This window comes from Aulonocara sp. 'chitande type north' Nkhata Bay, linkage group LG20, assembly GCF_057382095.1.
Source record: "Aulonocara sp. 'chitande type north' Nkhata Bay isolate Kocher_YH1m ecotype deep benthic linkage group LG20, A_spYH_male_GT1.1, whole genome shotgun sequence".
Classification (NCBI taxonomy): domain Eukaryota; kingdom Metazoa; phylum Chordata; class Actinopteri; order Cichliformes; family Cichlidae; genus Aulonocara; species Aulonocara sp. 'chitande type north' Nkhata Bay.
In genome coordinates, this window is record NC_141363.1 from 7,842,624 (window position 1) to 7,865,991 (window position 23,368).

Sequence of the window (23,368 nt, forward strand, 5' to 3'; positions counted from 1 at the left end):
TTATGTACGAGCCCATCCGCCCCCGGATCCGTTCATCGGGGCTCATCGCTACTGTTGTAGTCACTTGTCCGGAGCTAACAACAGCTGTTGAGCTGACTATTAAGCTAACATTATGCCCGCTAGTGTTACGTGTCCTACAAGTCACACTTTTTCTGTGATAAACAGTTGAATTAAATTCTTACAGCGTATGAGAGGTTGGCAGCGTCAAAACATTAGCAATAGGTGACAATAACGAGTGCTGGAGGATTTATTTAGTTATTTATTTAGATCCATTTCTTCAGTATAAGAAGCCATACTATCAGAACACCGCAATACAGATACAACTAATAGGCTACTTATTCTGCAGAAAAACTTTCACCATTTGTGCTTAAGAGTATATGAATTTATATGACTACTGCTTATGTTGAAGATTAAGCTCAGTTTTAATATTTCATGTCATTCTATAATGATCATAGCGTATGCAGAGATGACACATATTTGTCCATTTTAATATTCAGCTGAGCATGAATGGAATGTCAGAGTGGTGTCTGACAGTATATATGTATGTTATTATAATGAACACAGTGTATATATGTATGAATGTTTGATTCAAAGATAAGATTAGACATTTAAAATAAATGAATAACAAACAAAAATCTAGCAGGTTGAGCACTGTGTGAAGCAGGAAACATTCAAGCAGATGAAAAATATATTAAATGAAAATACTGAGCTTATCGTTGATCAGCTTGGATTGTGTAGATCACAAATCTTTTGGTCTGAATCTTTTTTTATTTAATTTTTATAATATCCATCGTGACTCTCTTTTTCATCAGTGGAACTCTGTCCCAGTCTGCTCCACCACCGGAAGATTCTCCGCTGTCCACGATGTCTTCACTGTGGATGCCATGTTTGTGTCTTATCTATCGTAGGTCCTGCAGGGAAATGGTGTGACTATGTCTCTCATCATACCGTCCCTCATTGGACTTGATAAAACCTTGGAGAATTGTGTCACCAACTACACCCACTTCTGCAAGGCCCTGCGCACAGGCCTCTACACACACTTCCAGCCAGTGATTCACCAGAAGGACATGATACTAGCTGCTGTGCTGGATCCTAGGATCAAACTGCAGGTACCAAATTAGGCCAGAAGCATAGCGGACTTCTGTAGATTTATATTTAACTGAATATGCGTGTTGAGTAGATATAGGAAAAAAATGTGTGTACATTTAAAACAACCATTTTTTTTGCAGCCGTTTTCTGATGACAACCAGGATGAACAGAATGATTTCCTAACACCTCCGTCAAAATCTGAGGCTCGCAGCATTGTTGAGTCCACATTAGAAAACATGGAAGCCTCAACTTTTCCTACTGTTGAGGCAGAGAAAGATCAGACAGGCAGTGGGCTGGAGCACGATGTGAAAGAAGAAAGCCAGACAGATGGCGTGATGGACACTTGTGCTGGCAGCTCAGACAACAACTGTCCTGAAATCAGTGAAAATGACCTCAAGAGGAAGTCCATCTTCAACTTCCTTCAGCCGCCTGCAAAGACTCTAAAGATGTCAGAGTTCGACGTGTACCTGTCTGAACCGCTGTGGGAAAGCAACTCTACTCTTCAGTACTGGAAATGTGCTTCTCGATTCCCGAAGCTCCAAGGCCTCGCCAAGAAGCTGCTGGCGGTGCCCGCCACATCTGGAGGTTTTGACCGTTTCAGTCCGATGGCTGCGTGCATTGTGAAAGCAAAAAGGAACCGCTTGCCACCTCACACCACAGAGAGACTGCTACTATACAAAAACTCTGTAAAAGTGAAGACTGTTAAAAAGCCCAGTCGGGCTGCTAAACACTGATGGATAACAGCTGAGTGTGGCAGAGGTTTCACAGCATTAAACAGAAACTCTGCCTCTACTTTTAAAAACTGTGCCATACGCTAAGAAGGAGGGTGAACTGCTAATACCTCTTATATTGTAGCAAATGAATCAGCTGACTCTTTCTTCCTAGAACGCATTTGCTGGTCTGCATTAAAAAAACAAAACAACAAGTCCTGTGTTACAGCTGGTTTCATCAGTTTGTTAAAAGGACGCATTCTGGTCAATGATCCTCACAGCTTCATACCTGCAGCAGCGATAGAGATGCACACTGTCTCTGCGTGCTGTACGGTGCTGCTCAGAGTTGTACTTTGTCCCTTCCACACATGATTCAAGTCAGAGCTCTCTACTGGATTGGGAAATGGCAAATTAGAAATGGAGTCGGTGAATGAATGGCATCTGATTCACTTCAAACCAAAATGAGTTCAGCTTGTATCGTTCTTTTGCAGAATTTCATGTTTTCTGACTGCAACTTTTGTTAAGACAGTAATAAAATGTCAAATCAGAGGTTGAATGCTTATTTATTTCCACTATGCACTGATAAATGAGATATTTGCTGCCAAACGTGATGGAACAGTAGATCTTTATATTGAATTTGGCTATTCAGTCCCTCCACCCCAAAAGTCATTTATATTTTATAGTCAAATGAGAAATCCACTGTACATTTCTTTCAGGCATTACAGTTTTGTTTCATTCATTCTAACGTGAAATACAACAGTGTCAGCATCTTTTCAGCTTTTTATCAGACTTGTCTTTCACCATTTTCAAATAGCCTAATCAATAATTCATGTACTTTCATAGATGCTGTTGTTTTCCTCAAAACCATAGATTTTTAAAAAGAAAACATTTTGCTTGGATAAACTATAATGTCTGATGGAAGTTGATGGAAAAGCTTCATTTAGTTTGGCTTTGTCAGGTAGGCTGATGTTGGCATTGAATGACAGCTACCTGATTTTACTGCGGTAAAGACCGATAATGTGTTGAAAATTAAAACCAATGTTATGAGTGCTGTGATCTCCTCTGAGAAGCATTCAAAAAGTTTTTGCTTGCATTAAACATTGGAGTATGTATCAGCTGTGTTATCAAGAAACTGAGATATCTGCTAGAAACTGGAATATTGGAATATGTCTGATATTAAAGACAGTTTGCGACTGAAGAAAACTGTGAGAACATTTTTTTTAATCCTCTCATTGATTCATCTTCAGTTGAAACTGCGTCAAATCAGCTGCCAATAAGTAATTTAAATGCATTCTATTTTATTTTAGTGTTATTATTCATTTATATTTTATTGCGTCATTGTAGTGCATTTTACTTGTTTTAGTTGCATTCTAGTTTGTAAAGCAAGTTGTGCAGCATGGGCTGTTGGAAATGTGCTCGATCAATAAACCTGACCTTGACCATGTGTGGAGGGAGCCAGAAACATGCTGCTGTTTGCACATATTTAATAATGGGCTCTGCAGAGGAGCTAAAGAAGAGTCCAGCATGTTGCTCTGACTGTGTAACTCCTAAAGGTACAGTAACGGCAACATTGCCTAGTGACTGATCAGGCCAGTAACATTTCTGTTTCTCATATAAACCATCTCAGTGACTTCAGCAGAGATATTTTGTTAGTCAGGGTAAATACAAGGATTAGCTACCGAACATGTGCTTTTGCTCAATGTCTGACTGCAAGTGACTGAGAATGTGTTTACTTTAAAAAATGAAATATGTATTTGGCCACAGTAACTAAAGGTTCGCTAACTAAAAACGAACTAAAATGTAGCTTTAAAAATAGCTGAGAACAGCCTATTTTAATAACCTCACTCCACTTCCTGCCACTGTACAAAAATGAAGCCAAAATTCCCTTTTCATGGGGACTGCCATCACTTTGTATTTTTGAAGCCAGTGTGTGCGTAGTAGTGAATAAAAGCAGATCAAAAGTACTCAAATACAACCACTTGTACACATCAAAAGAAAAATTCAGTTCACATCAATTTTATTTGTGCCAATTTTAAAACTTTAGGGTAACATCCCTACAATAACGCAGAGATTGTAGGGATGTTAACTTGCAATATTATATAATATTGCAAGTTAACATCCCTACAATAATGCAGAGAAAACCCAACAATCCGAAGATCCCCTATGAGCAAGCACTTGGCGACAGTGGGAAGGAAAAACTCCCTTTTAATAGGAAGAAACCTTCAGTAGAACCAGGCTCAGTGAGGGGCGGCCATCTACCTCGACCGGTTGGGGGTGATGAAGCGACATAGATGAAATGCATGTCACTTCCTCACACATGCAGAGATGTCCTTATTGTCTTACATTTATGATGTTATAGCAAATACAGCCTCTCCTGGGTTACGGATGTAATATACCCTCAGGATGGGCGGGTATTAAATTTTTTTCTGGTATTGTCTCTTTGTGATTTATTTTGACTTTGGAAACAAAGAAATAGATATTTTTTAACCAGCTTAAAAGCTGATTATTTCTTTGGGGTCAGTGTGAGAACTGGTAGGAGGATTTTTTAGATGTGGTTGGGTTTGGCTGAAGGCCGGCGCTTGAGTAGTTTTGCACCAGGATTGTATACTCTACGTAGAGTTGACTGGGAAATAAGTTCAGGTGAATGGGGATGAAACATTTCTTCTTCTGCCTTGGGAGTAACAGTGGACTTGAGGTTGAGTGAGCTCCTAGACTCAGACTGCTTCTTTGAGTTGTCTACAGTTTTAGACCGGGCCCTAGTGGAAATAGGAGGTAGCAGGCCATGCACTGCTTTTAGCTTACTGTCATATGTGGTAAGCTTGTTACCCTTTTTACCCTTAAGGTCTCTAATTTCTTTCTGTTGTTCTTTCAGCTCATTGTCGCCTTTGGATGGAAAGTATTCCACATTACTCAGGTCAAATCTCACCTTTTTCCGGGCTATTTGTTCATCCCCATCCTTTCTTTGCTGCTCTGGGGAGGCTTTTTTCTCGACTTGCACAGTGCGGCCGAGCGTGTCATAAAGTCCCTTCAGCTGTTGCAGCAGATCGTCATTTTCTTTTTTCTGTACTGCATTCTTTTGTCGTTGAATGCCAATGTCAGTTTCCAGTTCTTCTATTACTTGCTCAAGCTTAAATACTGTGTGTTTGGACTTTGTCAGAGCTTTCTCAACCTCTTCTTTGTCCTCCACAGTTTGCGTCAACTTTGACTTCACTGTGAAGAGGTTGTCATTTGCAGAGCTAAGCTGTTTCTCGTGTTCTTTCTTTTGTTCTGCCTGCTGCAGTTTGATAATGTCCAGCTCAGTCTTTACAGCATTATAGCTGGTCTTAGCATTGGCAAGGTCTACGTTTGTCTCTTGGAGTTCTTGAGCCTTTTCTTTGATTTTATTCTGAAGTGTCTTTATAGTGTCTCTAGCTGTATAGAGTTCGTTCTCAATGCAGAACTTTGTCTCAGAAAGGAGCACTTTATCAGACCTAAGATTTTCACGTCTCTTTATCTCCAGTTCCAGATCGTTTTCTGCTTTGCTAAGAGCAGTTTTCAGACGGGCTATGTTATTTTCTTGGGATGAAATTTTCTTCCCAGACTCCTGCGTCTCATTTTCAAATATAATTATTTGCTTAGTTTTAACCTCAAGGCAGTTTTCCAGACGGTCGATAGTAAAACGTTGCCTTGCCAGCTCCTTTATCTGACTTTCAGATTCCAGGACTTTAGCTTTTAACTCTTTCCTCAACGTTATGTTGTTACATTCCTTCTCCCTAAGACGTACTTTCAGTTCATCATTTTTCTTTGTCAGTTGGTTTTTCTCGTCTATTGCCCAGCGCTTTCCCGCTTTATACTCCTCATTTTGTCTTTGACACTTTTTAAGTTCAGCCTGTAGTTTCTCTTTTTCTTCTTCCACACTTTTAACTTTCTGTTGACGGCAGTACACCTCCCCAGGTAGTGTAAGAAGCTCGTCTATCCTTCTTTCAAGGAAGTCATTACGATGAATGTACTTCTCATTGTTCTGAATCTCAGTCTGAAGCTGCTCATTTTGTTTCTGCAGTTCTTTAAGTGTTTCATTTTTTTCCTCAGTCGTCTTGCTTAGCTTCATCTTGAGTTCTTGTTTTTCCTGCTCATTTTTGATTTTAAGGACAACCAGAGATTCCACCTCCTTTTCTTTCTTGTCCCGCATCGTTTTTTCAGTGGCACACTTATTTTCAAGGTGTTTGATTGCCTTATGAAGAGCCCGAATTTTTGCCTCATATTTGTTTGTGAGATCTACATTCTGTGACTCTGCGGACCTTAGCTGGGATTTGGTTTCCAGCAAAACATTTTCCATTTTTTCCATCTTTTCATCTTTGGATTCCTCTGTCATCTTCGCAACCAGTTCCTGTTCTTCTTTCAAAGATGCCTCAAGACTTGAAATCTTAGAATTCTTTTCATCGATTTCCTCAAGCTGAAGTTTTTCAGCTTGTTTGTAATTTTCTATCTCATATCTGAGCACCTGCATTTCTTTGGACTCCTCTTTCATCTTCGCAACCAGTTCCTGCTCTTCTTTCAAAGATGCCTCAAGACTTGAAATCTTACAATTCTTTTCATCGATTTCCTCCAACTGAAGCTTTTCAGCTTGTTTGTACTTTTCTATCTCATTTCTGAGCACCTGCATTTCTTTGGACTCCTCTTTCATCTTTGCAACCAGTCCCTGCTCTTCTTTCAAAGATGCCTCAAGACTTGAAATCCTACAATTCTTTTCTTGGATTTCCTCAAGCTGAAGTTTTTCAGCTTGTTTGTAATTTTCTATCTCATTTCTGAGCATCTGCATATCAAAGTAGCTTAGGGAGCTCATTTTGAAATGAATGTATTTAGTTTAGTTTATACGACGTGTTATTCTGTGTTTGAAAAATGATCTACTCAATGAGACAGTGTTCGCAAGTGGAAACTGTTAGTTCAGAACTATAGCGATCTATGGGTTCAAGGTATGTACTCGAGGGATATTTATAGGCTCTGACTCCGCCCCCAGAACTGTCTTCAAAGGAGTTCAAGTGACGTTATCGCCGAACGTCGTGACATTCAAAGGACAGTCTATTATGATGTCATTTTGTACCAGAATGGGTTCAATTTGATATTGTGTCTTTGCAAGTTTGTTCAACTTGCATTGCGATTTCTTTTTTTAGCAGACTTTAGCGATCCTTCTACTTGGGCTGTCTTCAAGTTTAAGGTATCTGTCGTTTCCCACCGTATCCCGCCCCGATCGATCCATTTATGTACGAGCCCATCCGCCCCCGGATCCGTTCATCGGGGCTCATCGCTACTGTTGTAGTCACTTGTCCGGAGCTAACAACAGCTGTTGAGCTGACTATTAAGCTAACATTATGCCCGCTAGTGTTACGTGTCCTACAAGTCACACTTTTTCTGTGATAAACAGTTGAATTAAATTCTTACAGCGTATGAGAGGTTGGCAGCGTCAAAACATTAGCAATAGGTGACAATAACGAGTGCTGGAGGATTTATTTAGTTATTTATTTAGATCCATTTCTTCAGTATAAGAAGCCATACTATCAGAACACCGCAATACAGATACAACTAATAGGCTACTTATTCTGCAGAAAAACTTTCACCATTTGTGCTTAAGAGTATATGAATTTATATGACTACTGCTTATGTTGAAGATTAAGCTCAGTTTTAATATTTCATGTCATTCTATAATGATCATAGCGTATGCAGAGATGACACATATTTGTCCATTTTAATATTCAGCTGAGCATGAATGGAATGTCAGAGTGGTGTCTGACAGTATATATGTATGTTATTATAATGAACACAGTGTATATATGTATGAATGTTTGATTCAAAGATAAGATTAGACATTTAAAATAAATGAATAACAAACAAAAATCTAGCAGGTTGAGCACTGTGTGAAGCAGGAAACATTCAAGCAGATGAAAAATATATTAAATGAAAATACTGAGCTTATCGTTGATCAGCTTGGATTGTGTAGATCACAAATCTTTTGGTCTGAATCTTTTTTTATTTAATTCTTATAATATCCATCGTGACTCTCTTTTTCATCAGTGGAACTCTGTCCCAGTCTGCTCCACCACCGGGAGATTCTCCGCTGTCCACGATGTCTTCACTGTGGATGCCATGTTTGTGTCTTATCTATCGTAGGTCCTGCAGGGAAATGGTGTGACTATGTCTCTCATCATACCGTCCCTCATTGGACTTGATAAAACCTTGGAGAATTGTGTCACCAACTACACCCACTTCTGCAAGGCCCTGCGCACAGGCCTCTACACACACTTCCAGCCAGTGATTCACCAGAAGGACATGATACTAGCTGCTGTGCTGGATCCTAGGATCAAACTGCAGGTACCAAATTAGGCCAGAAGCATAGCGGACTTCTGTAGATTTATATTTAATTGAATATGCGTGTTGAGTAGATATAGGAAAAAAATGTGTGTACATTTAAAACAACCATTTTTTTTGCAGCCGTTTTCTGATGACAACCAGGATGAACAGAATGATTTCCTAACACCTCCGTCAAAATCTGAGGCTCGCAGCATTGTTGAGTCCACATTAGAAAACATGGAAGCCTCAACATTTCCTACTGTTGAGGCAGAGAAAGATCAGACAGGCAGTGGGCTGGAGCACGATGTGAAAGAAGAAAGCCAGACAGATGGCGTGATGGACACTTGTGCTGGCAGCTCAGACAACAACTGTCCTGAAATCAGTGAAAACGACCTCAAGAGGAAGTCCATCTTCAACTTCCTTCAGCCGCCTGCAAAGACTCTAAAGATGTCAGAGTTCGACGTGTACCTGTCTGAACCGCTGTGGGAAAGCAACTCTACTCTTCAGTACTGGAAATGTGCTTCTCGATTCCCGAAGCTCCAAGGCCTCGCCAAGAAGCTGCTGGCGGTGCCCGCCACATCTGGAGGTTTTGACCGTTTCAGTCCGATGGCTGCGTGCATTGTGAAAGCAAAAAGGAACCGCTTGCCACCTCACACCACAGAGAGACTGCTACTATACAAAAACTCTGTAAAAGTGAAGACTGTTAAAAAGCCCAGTCGGGCTGCTAAACACTGATGGATAACAGCTGAGTGTGGCAGAGCTTGCACAGCATTAAACAGAAACTCTGCCTCTACTTTTAAAAACTGTGCCATACGCTAAGAAGGAGGGTGAACTGCTAATACCTCTTATATTGTAGCAAATGAATCAGCTGACTCTTTCTTCCTAGAACGCATTTGCTGGTCTGCATTAAAAAAACAAAACAACAAGTCCTGTGTTACAGCTGGTTTCATCAGTTTGTTAAAAGGACGCATTCTGGTCAATGATCCTCACAGCTTCATACCTGCAGCAGCGATAGAGATGCACACTGTCTCTGCGTGCTGTACGGTGCTGCTCAGAGTTGTACTTTGTCCCTTCCACACATGATTCAAGTCAGAGCTCTCTACTGGATTGGGAAATGGCAAATTAGAAATGGAGTCGGTGAATGAATGGCATCTGATTCACTTCAAACCAAAATGAGTTCAGCTTGTATCGTTCTTTTGCAGAATTTCATGTTTTCTGACTGCAACTTTTGTTAAGACAGTAATAAAATGTCAAATCAGAGGTTGAATGCTTATTTATTTCCACTATGCACTGATAAATGAGATATTTGCTGCCAAACGTGATGGAACAGTAGATCTTTATATTGAATTTGGCTATTCAGTCCCTCCACCCCAAAAGTCATTTATATTTTATAGTCAAATGAGAAATCCACTGTACATTTCTTTCAGGCATTACAGTTTTGTTTCATTCATTCTAACGTGAAATACAACAGTGTCAGCATCTTTTCAGCTTTTTATCAGACTTGTCTTTCACCATTTTCAAATAGCCTAATCAATAATTCATGTACTTTCATAGATGCTGTTGTTTTCCTCAAAACCATAGATTTTTAAAAAGAAAACATTTTGCTTGGATAAACTATAATGTCTGATGGAAGTTGATGGAAAAGCTTCATTTAGTTTGGCTTTGTCAGGTAGGCTGATGTTGGCATTGAATGACAGCTACCTGATTTTACTGCGGTAAAGACCGATAATGTGTTGAAAATTAAAACCAGTGTTATGAGTGCTGTGATCTCCTCTGAGAAGCATTCAAAAAGTTTTTGCTTGCATTAAACATTGGAGTATGTATCAGCTGTGTTATCAAGAAACTGAGATATCTGCTAGAAACTGGAATATTGGAATATGTCTGATATTAAAGACAGTTTGCGACTGAAGAAAACTGTGAGAACATTTTTTTTAATCCTCTCATTGATTCATCTTCATTTGAAACTGCGTCAAATCAGCTGCCAATAAGTAATTTAAATGCATTCTATTTTATTTTAGTGTTATTATTCATTTATATTTTATTGCGTCATTGTAGTGCATTTTACTTGTTTTAGTTGCATTCTAGTTTGTAAAGCAAGTTGTGCAGCATGGGCTGTTGGAAATGTGCTCGATCAATAAACCTGACCTTGACCATGTGTGGAGGGAGCCAGAAACATGCTGCTGTTTGCACATATTTAATAATGGGCTCTGCAGAGGAGCTAAAGAAGAGTCCAGCATGTTGCTCTGACTGTGTAACTCCTAAAGGTACAGTAACGGCAACATTGCCTAGTGACTGATCAGGCCAGTAACATTTCTGTTTCTCATATAAACCATCTCAGTGACTTCAGCAGAGATATTTTGTTAGTCAGGGTAAATACAAGGATTAGCTACCGAACATGTGCTTTTGCTCAATGTCTGACTGCAAGTGACTGAGAATGTGTTTACTTTAAAAAATGAAATATGTATTTGGCCACAGTAACTAAAGGTTCGCTAACTAAAAACTAACTAAAATGTAGCTTTAAAAATAGCTGAGAACAGCCTATTTTAATAACCTCACTCCACTTCCTGCCACTGTACAAAAATGAAGCCAAAATTCCCTTTTCATGGGGACTGCCATCACTTTGTATTTTTGAAGCCAGTGTGTGCGTAGTAGTGAATAAAAGCAGATCAAAAGTACTCAAATACAACCACTTGTACACATCAAAAGAAAAATTCAGTTCACATCAATTTTATTTGTGCCAATTTTAAAACTTTAGGGTAACATCCCTACAATAACGCAGAGATTGTAGGGATGTTAACTTGCAATATTATATAATATTGCAAGTTAACATCCCTACAATAATGCAGAGAAAACCCAACAATCCGAAGATCCCCTATGAGCAAGCACTTGGCGACAGTGGGAAGGAAAAACTCCCTTTTAATAGGAAGAAACCTTCAGTAGAACCAGGCTCAGTGAGGGGCGGCCATCTACCTCGACCGGTTGGGGGTGATGAAGCGACATAGATGAAATGCATGTCACTTCCTCACACATGCAGAGATGTCCTTATTGTCTTACATTTATGATGTTATAGCAAATACAGCCTCTCCTGGGTTACGGATGTAATATACCCTCAGGATGGGCGGGTATTAAATTTTTTTCTGGTATTGTCTCTTTGTGATTTATTTTGACTTTGGAAACAAAGAAATAGATATTTTTTAACCAGCTTAAAAGCTGATTATTTCTTTGGGGTCAGTGTGAGAACTGGTAGGAGGATTTTTTAGATGTGGTTGGGTTTGGCTGAAGGCCGGCGCTTGAGTAGTTTTGCACCAGGATTGTATACTCTACGTAGAGTTGACTGGGAAGTAAGTTCAGGTGAATGGGGATGAAACATTTCTTCTTCTGCCTTGGGAGTAACAGTGGACTTGAGGTTGAGTGAGCTCCTAGACTCAGACTGCTTCTTTGAGTTGTCTACAGTTTTAGACCGGGCCCTAGTGGAAATAGGAGGTAGCAGGCCATGCACTGCTTTTAGCTTACTGTCATATGTGGTAAGCTTGTTACCCTTTTTACCCTTAAGGTCTCTAATTTCTTTCTGTTGTTCTTTCAGCTCATTGTCGCCTTTGGATGGAAAGTATTCCGCATTACTCAGGTCAAATCTCACCTTTTTCCGGGCTATTTGTTCATCCCCATCCTTTCTTTGCTGCTCTGGGGAGGCTTTTTTCTCGACTTGCACAGTGCGGCCGAGCGTGTCATAAAGTCCCTTCAGCTGTTGCAGCAGATCGTCATTTTCTTTTTTCTGTACTGCATTCTTTTGTCGTTGAATGCCAATGTCAGTTTCCAGTTCTTCTATTACTTGCTCAAGCTTAAATACTGTGTGTTTGGACTTTGTCAGAGCTTTCTCAACCTCTTCTTTGTCCTCCACAGTTTGCGTCAACTTTGACTTCACTGTGAAGAGGTTGTCATTTGCAGAGCTAAGCTGTTTCTCGTGTTCTTTCTTTTGTTCTGCCTGCTGCAGTTTGATAATGTCCAGCTCAGTCTTTACAGCATTATAGCTGGTCTTAGCATTGGCAAGGTCTACGTTTGTCTCTTGGAGTTCTTGAGCCTTTTCTTTGATTTTATTCTGAAGTGTCTTTATAGTGTCTCTAGCTGTATAGAGTTCGTTCTCAATGCAGAACTTTGTCTCAGAAAGGAGCACTTTATCAGACCTAAGATTTTCACGTCTCTTTATCTCCAGTTCCAGATCGTTTTCTGCTTTGCTAAGAGCAGTTTTCAGACGGGCTATGTTATTTTCTTGGGATGAAATTTTCTTCCCAGACTCCTGCGTCTCATTTTCAAATATAATTATTTGCTTAGTTTTAACCTCAAGGCAGTTTTCCAGACGGTCGATAGTAAAACGTTGCCTTGCCAGCTCCTTTATCTGACTTTCAGATTCCAGGACTTTAGCTTTTAACTCTTTCCTCAACGTTATGTTGTTACATTCCTTCTCCCTAAGACGTACTTTCAGTTCATCATTTTTCTTTGTCAGTTGGTTTTTCTCGTCTATTGCCCAGCGCTTTCCCGCTTTATACTCCTCATTTTGTCTTTGACACTTTTTAAGTTCAGCCTGTAGTTTCTCTTTTTCTTCTTCCACACTTTTAACTTTCTGTTGACGGCAGTACACCTCCCCAGGTAGTGTAAGAAGCTCGTCTATCCTTCTTTCAAGGAAGTCATTACGATGAATGTACTTCTCATTGTTCTGAATCTCAGTCTGAAGCTGCTCATTTTGTTTCTGCAGTTCTTTAAGTGTTTCATTTTTTTCCTCAGTCGTCTTGCTTAGCTTCATCTTGAGTTCTTGTTTTTCCTGCTCATTTTTGATTTTAAGGACAACCAGAGATTCCACCTCCTTTTCTTTCTTGTCCCGCATCGTTTTTTCAGTGGCACACTTATTTTCAAGGTGTTTGATTGCCTTATGAAGAGCCCGAATTTTTGCCTCATATTTGTTTGTGAGATCTACATTCTGTGACTCTGCGGACCTTAGCTGGGATTTGGTTTCCAGCAAAACATTTTCCATTTTTTCCATCTTTTCATCTTTGGATTCCTCTGTCATCTTCGCAACCAGTTCCTGTTCTTCTTTCAAAGATGCCTCAAGACTTGAAATCTTACAATTCTTTTCATCGATTTCCTCAAGCTGAAGTTTTTCAGCTTGTTTGTAATTTTCTATCTCATATCTGAGCACCTGCATTTCTTTGGACTCCTCTTTCATCTTCGCAACCAGTTCCTGCTCTTCTTTCAAAGATGCCTCAAGACTTGAAATCTTACAATTCTTTTCATCGATTTCCTCCAACTGAAGCTTTTCAGCTTGTTTGTACTTTTCTATCTCATTTCTGAGCACCTGCATTTCTTTGGACTCCTCTTTCATCTTTGCAACCAGTCCCTGCTCTTCTTTCAAAGATGCCTCAAGACTTGAAATCCTACAATTCTTTTCTTGGATTTCCTCAAGCTGAAGTTTTTCAGCTTGTTTGTAATTTTCTATCTCATTTCTGAGCATCTGCATATCAAAGTAGCTTAGGGAGCTCATTTTGAAATGAATGTATTTAGTTTAGTTTATACGACGTGTTATTCTGTGTTTGAAAAATGATCTACTCAATGAGACAGTGTTCGCAAGTGGAAACTGTTAGTTCAGAACTATAGCGATCTATGGGTTCAAGGTATGTACTCGAGGGATATTTATAGGCTCTGACTCCGCCCCCAGAACTGTCTTCAAAGGAGTTCAAGTGACGTTATCGCCGAACGTCGTGACATTCAAAGGACAGTCTATTATGATGTCATTTTGTACCAGAATGGGTTCAATTTGATATTGTGTCTTTGCAAGTTTGTTCAACTTGCATTGCGATTTCTTTTTTTAGCAGACTTTAGCGATCCTTCTACTTGGGCTGTCTTCAAGTTTAAGGTATCTGTCGTTTCCCACCGTATCCCGCCCCGATCGATCCATTTATGTACGAGCCCATCCGCCCCCGGATCCGTTCATCGGGGCTCATCGCTACTGTTGTAGTCACTTGTCCGGAGCTAACAACAGCTGTTGAGCTGACTATTAAGCTAACATTATGCCCGCTAGTGTTACGTGTCCTACAAGTCACACTTTTTCTGTGATAAACAGTTGAATTAAATTCTTACAGCGTATGAGAGGTTGGCAGCGTCAAAACATTAGCAATAGGTGACAATAACGAGTGCTGGAGGATTTATTTAGTTATTTATTTAGATCCATTTCTTCAGTATAAGAAGCCATACTATCAGAACACCGCAATACAGATACAACTAATAGGCTACTTATTCTGCAGAAAAACTTTCACCATTTGTGCTTAAGAGTATATGAATTTATATGACTACTGCTTATGTTGAAGATTAAGCTCAGTTTTAATATTTCATGTCATTCTATAATGATCATAGCGTATGCAGAGATGACACATATTTGTCCATTTTAATATTCAGCTGAGCATGAATGGAATGTCAGAGTGGTGTCTGACAGTATATATGTATGTTATTATAATGAACACAGTGTATATATGTATGAATGTTTGATTCAAAGATAAGATTAGACATTTAAAATAAATGAATAACAAACAAAAATCTAGCAGGTTGAGCACTGTGTGAAGCAGGAAACATTCAAGCAGATGAAAAATATATTAAATGAAAATACTGAGCTTATCGTTGATCAGCTTGGATTGTGTAGATCACAAATCTTTTGGTCTGAATCTTTTTTTATTTAATTCTTATAATATCCATCGTGACTCTCTTTTTCATCAGTGGAACTCTGTCCCAGTCTGCTCCACCACCGGGAGATTCTCCGCTGTCCACGATGTCTTCACTGTGGATGCCATGTTTGTGTCTTATCTATCGTAGGTCCTGCAGGGAAATGGTGTGACTATGTCTCTCATCATACCGTCCCTCATTGGACTTGATAAAACCTTGGAGAATTGTGTCACCAACTACACCCACTTCTGCAAGGCCCTGCGCACAGGCCTCTACACACACTTCCAGCCAGTGATTCACCAGAAGGACATGATACTAGCTGCTGTGCTGGATCCTAGGATCAAACTGCAGGTACCAAATTAGGCCAGAAGCATAGCGGACTTCTGTAGATTTATATTTAATTGAATATGCGTGTTGAGTAGATATAGGAAAAAAATGTGTGTACATTTAAAACAACCATTTTTTTTGCAGCCGTTTTCTGATGACAACCAGGATGAACAGAATGATTTCCTAACACCTCCGTCAAAATCTGAGGCTCGCAGCATTGTTGAGTCCACATTAGAAAACATGGAAGCCTCAACATTTCCTACTGTTGAGGCAGAGAAAGATCAGACAGGCAGTGGGCTGGAGCACGATGTGAAAGAAGAAAGCCAGACAGATGGCGTGATGGACACTTGTGCTGGCAGCTCAGACAACAACTGTCCTGAAATCAGTGAAAACGACCTCAAGAGGAAGTCCATCTTCAACTTCCTTCAGCCGCCTGCAAAGACTCTAAAGATGTCAGAGTTTGACGTGTACCTGTCTGAACCGCTGTGGGAAAGCAACTCTACTCTTCAGTACTGGAAATGTGCTTCTCGATTCCCGAAGCTCCAAGGCCTCGCCAAGAAGCTGCTGGCGGTGCCCGCCACATCTGGAGGTTTTGACCGTTTCAGTCCGATGGCTGCGTGCATTGTGAAAGCAAAAAGGAACCGCTTGCCACCTCACACCACAGAGAGACTGCTACTATACAAAAACTCTGTAAAAGTGAAGACTGTTAAAAAGCCCAGTCGGGCTGCTAAACACTGATGGATAACAGCTGAGTGTGGCAGAGGTTTCACAGCATTAAACAGAAACTCTGCCTCTACTTTTAAAAACTGTGCCATACGCTAAGAAGGAGGGTGAACTGCTAATACCTCTTATATTGTAGCAAATGAATCAGCTGACTCTTTCTTCCTAGAACGCATTTGCTGGTCTGCATTAAAAAAACAAAACAACAAGTCCTGTGTTACAGCTGGTTTCATCAGTTTGTTAAAGGGACGCATTCTGGTCAATGATCCTCACAGCTTCATACCTGCAGCAGCGATAGAGATGCACACTGTCTCTGCGTGCTGTACGGTGCTGCTCAGAGTTGTACTTTGTCCCTTCCACACATGATTCAAGTCAGAGCTCTCTACTGGATTGGGAAATGGCAAATTAGAAATGGAGTCGGTGAATGAATGGCATCTGATTCACTTCAAACCAAAATGAGTTCAGCTTGTATCGTTCTTTTGCAGAATTTCATGTTTTCTGACTGCAACTTTTGTTAAGACAGTAATAAAATGTCAAATCAGAGGTTGAATGCTTATTTATTTCCACTATGCACTGATAAATGAGATATTTGCTGCCAAACGTGATGGAACAGTAGATCTTTATATTGAATTTGGCTATTCAGTCCCTCCACCCCAAAAGTCATTTATATTTTATAGTCAAATGAGAAATCCACTGTACATTTCTTTCAGGCATTACAGTTTTGTTTCATTCATTCTAACGTGAAATACAACAGTGTCAGCATCTTTTCAGCTTTTTATCAGACTTGTCTTTCACCATTTTCAAATAGCCTAATCAATAATTCATGTACTTTCATAGATGCTGTTGTTTTCCTCAAAACCATAGATTTTTAAAAAGAAAACATTTTGCTTGGATAAACTATAATGTCTGATGGAAGTTGATGGAAAAGCTTCATTTAGTTTGGCTTTGTCAGGTAGGCTGATGTTGGCATTGAATGACAGCTACCTGATTTTACTGCGGTAAAGACCGATAATGTGTTGAAAATTAAAACCAGTGTTATGAGTGCTGTGATCTCCTCTGAGAAGCATTCAAAAAGTTTTTGCTTGCATTAAACATTGGAGTATGTATCAGCTGTGTTATCAAGAAACTGAGATATCTGCTAGAAACTGGAATATTGGAATATGTCTGATATTAAAGACAGTTTGCGACTGAAGAAAACTGTGAGAACATTTTTTTTAATCCTCTCATTGATTCATCTTCATTTGAAACTGCGTCAAATCAGCTGCCAATAAGTAATTTAAATGCATTCTATTTTATTTTAGTGTTATTATTCATTTATATTTTATTGCGTCATTGTAGTGCATTTTACTTGTTTTAGTTGCATTCTAGTTTGTAAAGCAAGTTGTGCAGCATGGGCTGTTGGAAATGTGCTCGATCAATAAACCTGACCTTGACCATGTGTGGAGGGAGCCAGAAACATGCTGCTGTTTGCACATATTTAATAATGGGCTCTGCAGAGGAGCTAAAGAAGAGTCCAGCATGTTGCTCTGACTGTGTAACTCCTAAAGGTACAGTAACGGCAACATTGCCTAGTGACTGATCAGGCCAGTAACATTTCTGTTTCTCATATAAACCATCTCAGTGACTTCAGCAGAGATATTTTGTTAGTCAGGGTAAATACAAGGATTAGCTACCGAACATGTGCTTTTGCTCAATGTCTGACTGCGAGTGACTGAGAATGTGTTTACTTTAAAAAATGAAATATGTATTTGGCCACAGTAACTAAAGGTTCGCTAACTAAAAACTAACTAAAATGTAGCTTTAAAAATAGCTGAGAACAGCCTATTTTAATAACCTCACTCCACTTCCTGCCACTGTACAAAAATGAAGCCAAAATTCCCTTTTCATGGGGACTGCCATCACTTTGTATTTTTGAAGCCAGTGTGTGCGTAGTAGTGAATAAAAGCAGATCAAAAGTACTCAAATACAACCACTTGTACACATCAAAAGAAAAATTCAGTTCACATCAATTTTATTTGTGCCAATTTTAAAACTTTAGGGTAACATCCCTACAATAACGCAGAGATTGTAGGGATGTTAACTTGCAATATTATATAATATTGCAAGTTAACATCCCTACAATAATGCAGAGAAAACCCAACAATCCGAAGATCCCCTATGAGCAAGCACTTGGCGACAGTGGGAAGGAAAAACTCCCTTTTAATAGGAAGAAACCTTCAGTAGAACCAGGCTCAGTGAGGGGCGGCCATCTACCTCGACCGGTTGGGGGTGATGAAGCGACATAGATGAAATGCATGTCACTTCCTCACACATGCAGAGATGTCCTTATTGTCTTACATTTATGATGTTATAGCAAATACAGCCTCTCCTGGGTTACGGATGTAATATACCCTCAGGATGGGCGGGTATTAAATTTTTTTCTGGTATTGTCTCTTTGTGATTTATTTTGACTTTGGAAACAAAGAAATAGATATTTTTTAACCAGCTTAAAAGCTGATTATTTCTTTGGGGTCAGTGTGAGAACTGGTAGGAGGATTTTTTAGATGTGGTTGGGTTTGGCTGAAGGCCGGCGCTTGAGTAGTTTTGCACCAGGATTGTATACTCTACGTAGAGTTGACTGGGAAATAAGTTCAGGTGAATGGGGATGAAACATTTCTTCTTCTGCCTTGGGAGTAACAGTGGACTTGAGGTTGAGTGAGCTCCTAGACTCAGACTGCTTCTTTGAGTTGTCTACAGTTTTAGACCGGGCCCTAGTGGAAATAGGAGGTAGCAGGCCATGCACTGCTTTTAGCTTACTGTCATATGTGGTAAGCTTGTTACCCTTTTTACCCTTAAGGTCTCTAATTTCTTTCTGTTGTTCTTTCAGCTCATTGTCGCCTTTGGATGGAAAGTATTCCACATTACTCAGGTCAAATCTCACCTTTTTCCGGGCTATTTGTTCATCCCCATCCTTTCTTTGCTGCTCTGGGGAGGCTTTTTTCTCGACTTGCACAGTGCGGCCGAGCGTGTCATAAAGTCCCTTCAGCTGTTGCAGCAGATCGTCATTTTCTTTTTTCTGTACTGCATTCTTTTGTCGTTGAATGCCAATGTCAGTTTCCAGTTCTTCTATTACTTGCTCAAGCTTAAATACTGTGTGTTTGGACTTTGTCAGAGCTTTCTCAACCTCTTCTTTGTCCTCCACAGTTTGCGTCAACTTTGACTTCACTGTGAAGAGGTTGTCATTTGCAGAGCTAAGCTGTTTCTCGTGTTCTTTCTTTTGTTCTGCCTGCTGCAGTTTGATAATGTCCAGCTCAGTCTTTACAGCATTATAGCTGGTCTTAGCATTGGCAAGGTCTACATTTGTCTCTTGGAGTTCTTGAGCCTTTTCTTTGATTTTATTCTGAAGTGTCTTTATAGTGTCTCTAGCTGTATAGAGTTCGTTCTCAATGCAGAACTTTGTCTCAGAAAGGAGCACTTTATCAGACCTAAGATTTTCACGTCTCTTTATCTCCAGTTCCAGATCGTTTTCTGCTTTGCTAAGAGCAGTTTTCAGACGGGCTATGTTATTTTCTTGGGATGAAATTTTCTTCCCAGACTCCTGCGTCTCATTTTCAAATATAATTATTTGCTTAGTTTTAACCTCAAGGCAGTTTTCCAGACGGTCGATAGTAAAACGTTGCCTTGCCAGCTCCTTTATCTGACTTTCAGATTCCAGGACTTTAGCTTTTAACTCTTTCCTCAACGTTATGTTGTTACATTCCTTCTCCCTAAGACGTACTTTCAGTTCATCATTTTTCTTTGTCAGTTGGTTTTTCTCGTCTATTGCCCAGCGCTTTCCCGCTTTATACTCCTCATTTTGTCTTTGACACTTTTTAAGTTCAGCCTGTAGTTTCTCTTTTTCTTCTTCCACACTTTTAACTTTCTGTTGACGGCAGTACACCTCCCCAGGTAGTGTAAGAAGCTCGTCTATCCTTCTTTCAAGGAAGTCATTACGATGAATGTACTTCTCATTGTTCTGAATCTCAGTCTGAAGCTGCTCATTTTGTTTCTGCAGTTCTTTAAGTGTTTCATTTTTTTCCTCAGTCGTCTTGCTTAGCTTCATCTTGAGTTCTTGTTTTTCCTGCTCATTTTTGATTTTAAGGACAACCAGAGATTCCACCTCCTTTTCTTTCTTGTCCCGCATCGTTTTTTCAGTGGCACACTTATTTTCAAGGTGTTTGATTGCCTTATGAAGAGCCCGAATTTTTGCCTCATATTTGTTTGTGAGATCTACATTCTGTGACTCTGCGGACCTTAGCTGGGATTTGGTTTCCAGCAAAACATTTTCCATTTTTTCCATCTTTTCATCTTTGGATTCCTCTGTCATCTTCGCAACCAGTTCCTGTTCTTCTTTCAAAGATGCCTCAAGACTTGAAATCTTAGAATTCTTTTCATCGATTTCCTCAAGCTGAAGTTTTTCAGCTTGTTTGTAATTTTCTATCTCATATCTGAGCACCTGCATTTCTTTGGACTCCTCTTTCATCTTCGCAACCAGTTCCTGCTCTTCTTTCAAAGATGCCTCAAGACTTGAAATCTTACAATTCTTTTCATCGATTTCCTCCAACTGAAGCTTTTCAGCTTGTTTGTACTTTTCTATCTCATTTCTGAGCACCTGCATTTCTTTGGACTCCTCTTTCATCTTTGCAACCAGTCCCTGCTCTTCTTTCAAAGATGCCTCAAGACTTGAAATCCTACAATTCTTTTCTTGGATTTCCTCAAGCTGAAGTTTTTCAGCTTGTTTGTAATTTTCTATCTCATTTCTGAGCATCTGCATATCAAAGTAGCTTAGGGAGCTCATTTTGAAATGAATGTATTTAGTTTAGTTTATACGACGTGTTATTCTGTGTTTGAAAAATGATCTACTCAATGAGACAGTGTTCGCAAGTGGAAACTGTTAGTTCAGAACTATAGCGATCTATGGGTTCAAGGTATGTACTCGAGGGATATTTATAGGCTCTGACTCCGCCCCCAGAACTGTCTTCAAAGGAGTTCAAGTGACGTTATCGCCGAACGTCGTGACATTCAAAGGACAGTCTATTATGATGTCATTTTGTACCAGAATGGGTTCAATTTGATATTGTGTCTTTGCAAGTTTGTTCAACTTGCATTGCGATTTCTTTTTTTAGCAGACTTTAGCGATCCTTCTACTTGGGCTGTCTTCAAGTTTAAGGTATCTGTCGTTTCCCACCGTATCCCGCCCCGATCGATCCATTTATGTACGAGCCCATCCGCCCCCGGATCCGTTCATCGGGGCTCATCGCTACTGTTGTAGTCACTTGTCCGGAGCTAACAACAGCTGTTGAGCTGACTATTAAGCTAACATTATGCCCGCTAGTGTTACGTGTCCTACAAGTCACACTTTTTCTGTGATAAACAGTTGAATTAAATTCTTACAGCGTATGAGAGGTTGGCAGCGTCAAAACATTAGCAATAGGTGACAATAACGAGTGCTGGAGGATTTATTTAGTTATTTATTTAGATCCATTTCTTCAGTATAAGAAGCCATACTATCAGAACACCGCAATACAGATACAACTAATAGGCTACTTATTCTGCAGAAAAACTTTCACCATTTGTGCTTAAGAGTATATGAATTTATATGACTACTGCTTATGTTGAAGATTAAGCTCAGTTTTAATATTTCATGTCATTCTATAATGATCATAGCGTATGCAGAGATGACACATATTTGTCCATTTTAATATTCAGCTGAGCATGAATGGAATGTCAGAGTGGTGTCTGACAGTATATATGTATGTTATTATAATGAACACAGTGTATATATGTATGAATGTTTGATTCAAAGATAAGATTAGACATTTAAAATAAATGAATAACAAACAAAAATCTAGCAGGTTGAGCACTGTGTGAAGCAGGAAACATTCAAGCAGATGAAAAATATATTAAATGAAAATACTGAGCTTATCGTTGATCAGCTTGGATTGTGTAGATCACAAATCTTTTGGTCTGAATCTTTTTTTATTTAATTCTTATAATATCCATCGTGACTCTCTTTTTCATCAGTGGAACTCTGTCCCAGTCTGCTCCACCACCGGGAGATTCTCCGCTGTCCACGATGTCTTCACTGTGGATGCCATGTTTGTGTCTTATCTATCGTAGGTCCTGCAGGGAAATGGTGTGACTATGTCTCTCATCATACCGTCCCTCATTGGACTTGATAAAACCTTGGAGAATTGTGTCACCAACTACACCCACTTCTGCAAGGCCCTGCGCACAGGCCTCTACACACACTTCCAGCCAGTGATTCACCAGAAGGACATGATACTAGCTGCTGTGCTGGATCCTAGGATCAAACTGCAGGTACCAAATTAGGCCAGAAGCATAGCGGACTTCTGTAGATTTATATTTAATTGAATATGCGTGTTGAGTAGATATAGGAAAAAAATGTGTGTACATTTAAAACAACCATTTTTTTTGCAGCCGTTTTCTGATGACAACCAGGATGAACAGAATGATTTCCTAACACCTCCGTCAAAATCTGAGGCTCGCAGCATTGTTGAGTCCACATTAGAAAACATGGAAGCCTCAACATTTCCTACTGTTGAGGCAGAGAAAGATCAGACAGGCAGTGGGCTGGAGCACGATGTGAAAGAAGAAAGCCAGACAGATGGCGTGATGGACACTTGTGCTGGCAGCTCAGACAACAACTGTCCTGAAATCAGTGAAAACGACCTCAAGAGGAAGTCCATCTTCAACTTCCTTCAGCCGCCTGCAAAGACTCTAAAGATGTCAGAGTTTGACGTGTACCTGTCTGAACCGCTGTGGGAAAGCAACTCTACTCTTCAGTACTGGAAATGTGCTTCTCGATTCCCGAAGCTCCAAGGCCTCGCCAAGAAGCTGCTGGCGGTGCCCGCCACATCTGGAGGTTTTGACCGTTTCAGTCCGATGGCTGCGTGCATTGTGAAAGCAAAAAGGAACCGCTTGCCACCTCACACCACAGAGAGACTGCTACTATACAAAAACTCTGTAAAAGTGAAGACTGTTAAAAAGCCCAGTCGGGCTGCTAAACACTGATGGATAACAGCTGAGTGTGGCAGAGGTTTCACAGCATTAAACAGAAACTCTGCCTCTACTTTTAAAAACTGTGCCATACGCTAAGAAGGAGGGTGAACTGCTAATACCTCTTATATTGTAGCAAATGAATCAGCTGACTCTTTCTTCCTAGAACGCATTTGCTGGTCTGCATTAAAAAAACAAAACAACAAGTCCTGTGTTACAGCTGGTTTCATCAGTTTGTTAAAGGGACGCATTCTGGTCAATGATCCTCACAGCTTCATACCTGCAGCAGCGATAGAGATGCACACTGTCTCTGCGTGCTGTACGGTGCTGCTCAGAGTTGTACTTTGTCCCTTCCACACATGATTCAAGTCAGAGCTCTCTACTGGATTGGGAAATGGCAAATTAGAAATGGAGTCGGTGAATGAATGGCATCTGATTCACTTCAAACCAAAATG

General features: G+C 40.0%; 7 protein-coding genes across 7 annotated transcripts; 4 read left to right on the forward strand and 3 right to left on the reverse strand.

The window, feature by feature from the left end:
• Positions 1–932: 932 nt before the first annotated feature.
• Positions 933–1,823, forward strand: LOC147305088 (uncharacterized). Its single transcript, XM_086278969.1, has 2 exons — positions 933–1,109; positions 1,230–1,823. Exons 1-2 carry the CDS (start codon positions 933–935, stop codon positions 1,821–1,823), a joined length of 771 nt encoding a protein of 256 aa, XP_086135095.1.
• Positions 1,824–3,911: 2,088 nt separating this feature from the next.
• On the reverse strand, positions 3,912–6,621 carry LOC147305089 (uncharacterized). The gene has a single exon (XM_086277409.1). It carries the CDS (start codon positions 6,619–6,621, stop codon positions 4,345–4,347), a length of 2,277 nt encoding a protein of 758 aa, XP_086133535.1. The 3' UTR covers positions 3,912–4,344.
• A 1,346-nt stretch (positions 6,622–7,967) lies between these two features.
• Positions 7,968–8,858, forward strand: LOC147305090 (uncharacterized). The gene is made up of 2 exons (XM_086279034.1): positions 7,968–8,144; positions 8,265–8,858. Exons 1-2 carry the CDS (start codon positions 7,968–7,970, stop codon positions 8,856–8,858), a joined length of 771 nt encoding a protein of 256 aa, XP_086135160.1.
• A 2,088-nt stretch (positions 8,859–10,946) lies between these two features.
• LOC147305091 (uncharacterized) lies at positions 10,947–13,656 on the reverse strand. The gene has a single exon (XM_086277435.1). It carries the CDS (start codon positions 13,654–13,656, stop codon positions 11,380–11,382), a length of 2,277 nt encoding a protein of 758 aa, XP_086133561.1. The 3' UTR covers positions 10,947–11,379.
• Positions 13,657–15,002: 1,346 nt separating this feature from the next.
• LOC147305092 (uncharacterized) lies at positions 15,003–15,893 on the forward strand. The gene is made up of 2 exons (XM_086279033.1): positions 15,003–15,179; positions 15,300–15,893. The coding sequence occupies exons 1-2, from the start codon at positions 15,003–15,005 to the stop codon at positions 15,891–15,893; spliced, it is 771 nt and encodes a 256-aa protein (XP_086135159.1).
• A 2,088-nt stretch (positions 15,894–17,981) lies between these two features.
• Positions 17,982–20,691, reverse strand: LOC147305093 (uncharacterized). Its single transcript, XM_086277493.1, has one exon. The coding sequence runs from the start codon at positions 20,689–20,691 to the stop codon at positions 18,415–18,417; it is 2,277 nt and encodes a 758-aa protein (XP_086133619.1). The 3' UTR covers positions 17,982–18,414.
• Positions 20,692–22,037: 1,346 nt separating this feature from the next.
• On the forward strand, positions 22,038–22,928 carry LOC147305094 (uncharacterized). Its single transcript, XM_086279032.1, has 2 exons — positions 22,038–22,214; positions 22,335–22,928. The coding sequence occupies exons 1-2, from the start codon at positions 22,038–22,040 to the stop codon at positions 22,926–22,928; spliced, it is 771 nt and encodes a 256-aa protein (XP_086135158.1).
• The last annotated feature ends 440 nt before the right edge of the window (positions 22,929–23,368 follow it).

Bases quoted from the DNA above. Each gene is read 5' to 3' on its own strand.
- LOC147305088 (XM_086278969.1), top strand. From the start codon at position 933: ATGTCTCTCATCATACCGTCCCTCATTGGACTTGATAAAACCTTGGAG. The intron at 1,110-1,229 runs GTACCAAATTAG...TTTTTTTTGCAG, and splicing joins ATCCTAGGATCAAACTGCAG to CCGTTTTCTGATGACAACCA.
- LOC147305089 (XM_086277409.1), bottom strand. From the start codon at position 6,621: ATGAGCTCCCTAAGCTACTTTGATATGCAGATGCTCAGAAATGAGATA.
- LOC147305090 (XM_086279034.1), top strand. From the start codon at position 7,968: ATGTCTCTCATCATACCGTCCCTCATTGGACTTGATAAAACCTTGGAG. The intron at 8,145-8,264 runs GTACCAAATTAG...TTTTTTTTGCAG, and splicing joins ATCCTAGGATCAAACTGCAG to CCGTTTTCTGATGACAACCA.
- LOC147305091 (XM_086277435.1), bottom strand. From the start codon at position 13,656: ATGAGCTCCCTAAGCTACTTTGATATGCAGATGCTCAGAAATGAGATA.
- LOC147305092 (XM_086279033.1), top strand. From the start codon at position 15,003: ATGTCTCTCATCATACCGTCCCTCATTGGACTTGATAAAACCTTGGAG. The intron at 15,180-15,299 runs GTACCAAATTAG...TTTTTTTTGCAG, and splicing joins ATCCTAGGATCAAACTGCAG to CCGTTTTCTGATGACAACCA.
- LOC147305093 (XM_086277493.1), bottom strand. From the start codon at position 20,691: ATGAGCTCCCTAAGCTACTTTGATATGCAGATGCTCAGAAATGAGATA.
- LOC147305094 (XM_086279032.1), top strand. From the start codon at position 22,038: ATGTCTCTCATCATACCGTCCCTCATTGGACTTGATAAAACCTTGGAG. The intron at 22,215-22,334 runs GTACCAAATTAG...TTTTTTTTGCAG, and splicing joins ATCCTAGGATCAAACTGCAG to CCGTTTTCTGATGACAACCA.